Source organism: Nestor notabilis, unplaced genomic scaffold (assembly GCF_000696875.1).
Source record: "Nestor notabilis isolate BGI_N333 unplaced genomic scaffold, ASM69687v1 scaffold18898, whole genome shotgun sequence".
Classification (NCBI taxonomy): domain Eukaryota; kingdom Metazoa; phylum Chordata; class Aves; order Psittaciformes; family Psittacidae; genus Nestor; species Nestor notabilis.
This window is the reverse complement of record NW_009940791.1, coordinates 1-1845: the sequence shown is the minus strand read 5'-3', so window position 1 is coordinate 1845 and position 1845 is coordinate 1. Positions and strand designations below refer to the sequence as shown.

General features: G+C 55.6%; 1 protein-coding gene across 1 annotated transcript; it reads left to right on the top strand.

Annotated features, from left to right (window-relative positions):
• Window positions 1–653: 653 nt before the first annotated feature.
• Window positions 654–1706, top strand: LOC104410401 (spermatid-specific manchette-related protein 1-like; the record flags this gene model as incomplete). Its single annotated transcript, XM_010020550.1, has 4 exons — window positions 654–774; window positions 1154–1263; window positions 1378–1453; window positions 1564–1706. Coding segments are annotated over exons 1-4 (450 nt in total), but the record flags the coding sequence as incomplete, so codon positions are not given.
• Window positions 1707–1845: the final 139 nt, after the last annotated feature.

Sequence of the window (1845 nt, the reverse complement as noted above, 5' to 3'; positions counted from 1 at the left end):
ACCACACGGACTAACCGTACAGGCTCTGATGAGTAGCACGCTGCAAATTGGCTCATCTCTTGCAGCCTCCTTAGCGTGTGCATTATAATCAGGGAGCCAGCAGAGGGCACGGAGAGAGATGTCACCACAGTGCAGGGACAGATATGGCTCATTCAAACAGGGCAACCATCTTCCCAGCGAGACCCCAGTCCTCTTGGGCTTTGCCAGCTATAGGACATTGGTTTGGTCCTGTAGCTCCCTTCCCAGCCTCTGCTGGCCTCATCAGTCCTAGTGCACCCACCCCATGTCCCACTCTGCAAAGTGCCCGGACACCTATGGACACAGGGGAAAAGGAGCCAGTAATGCCCAGCCATAGAATCATACAATCATAGAATAGGTTGGGTTGGAAAGAACCTTAAGATCATCTAGTTCCACCCCCCTGCCATGGGCAGGGACACCACACACTAGACCATGTCCTCAGTTTTGGGGGAGCAGGGAGCTTGGGCAGTGGGATCGCAGTGCTGCTATGACCTCCATGCCCACCGCCGCGAAGGCAGTCTTGGTGCTTGGATCTCCATTGTTTGGCTTCACCATGTGCCCTGACATGCGAAGGCAAACACTGCCACGTGGCCAGGGTGTCCCTCCTCACTCCCCACTGTCTGCAGGGATTAACGATGCCTCCGGAGCCAAGTCCGATGATCCAAGCTCTGCCCGACCTGAGGGCAGCCATGCGGGAGTACTACAAGAACACCATGTACCCCGCTGCCTACAGTCCTGGGAATTTCACATCCAAAGGTACTGCCAAGGTCCCAGCCGTGCCCCAGAGTCACACAGGGCACATCCCCATGGGGTCGGGGGGATGAAGGTGCACACATCATCTGTTCACCCCCCCCTTTTAGATCTCTCACCCCCTTCTGGAGTGGTAAAAGGACCCTCGCTCAGCATCTGCACTTGTGGCTTTGTCGCAGCCACCTGTCCCCATCTCTACACTGAGACTGTCCCTGTCCCAGCCATGTCCACAAGTCCCCATGGTTCCCTGCCCCAGTGGCCCCTAAATACCCCCTGGTGGTAGGTGCTGCCTGGTGGGACCCCCTCTTGGTATGCCACAACCCCTGGGGAAAAAGGCTGTCCCCAGCACCACAGGACACTGCTCCCAGTCACTTTTGCATTGCAGAAAAGTACAAGCCAGTTTTTGTCAATGAGAACAAATACATGTCCTGGAGAACAAGTCCAAGCACTACAGTCTGGAATAGGGGATCTTCTTACCTCCCTCTCCTGCCCAAGGTAGAGTCCACTCCTCCCAAATCCCCCAAACTGGAGACACCTCAGGTCTGCTGGACCTCCGCCTCTGCAGCAAAAGGGTGGCAATCCTCATAGGGCTGTCACTGCTCCTTGCAGGAAACAAGGATGAACACATTGCTGTACAGCATACCTGTAATGTGCCCCCTGAGACCCATGTGCCTCAATCAGTATGGTAAGGACCCTCGCCCTGTGCCTGTACTCTGCCTGTAGCGTGTGCCATCCGGCTGACAGGCTGGCTGCTCCCTCTGACATTAACCTTCCCTCACCATCCCTGTGCTTCAGAGAAGATGGTGATTGCTGACATGATGCATAGAGTTCCAGTGTACAGTGTGACAGGGAGGATACCCTTCCAGAGCTACTACGTCCCCTGCTCTGGGCGACACTGCTGCCTGCGAGGGATTGACTACATACTAGAGGCGAGGGCTGTAAGGTTGGGATGGCTTTGCTTGGAACGGGATGGGACGGGATGGCTTGGGGTGGTATGGCTTTGCTTGGAATGGGATGGGATGGCTTGGGATGAGGTATGTTACTAATTAAGGGGGCTGGAGCACCTCCCATATGAAG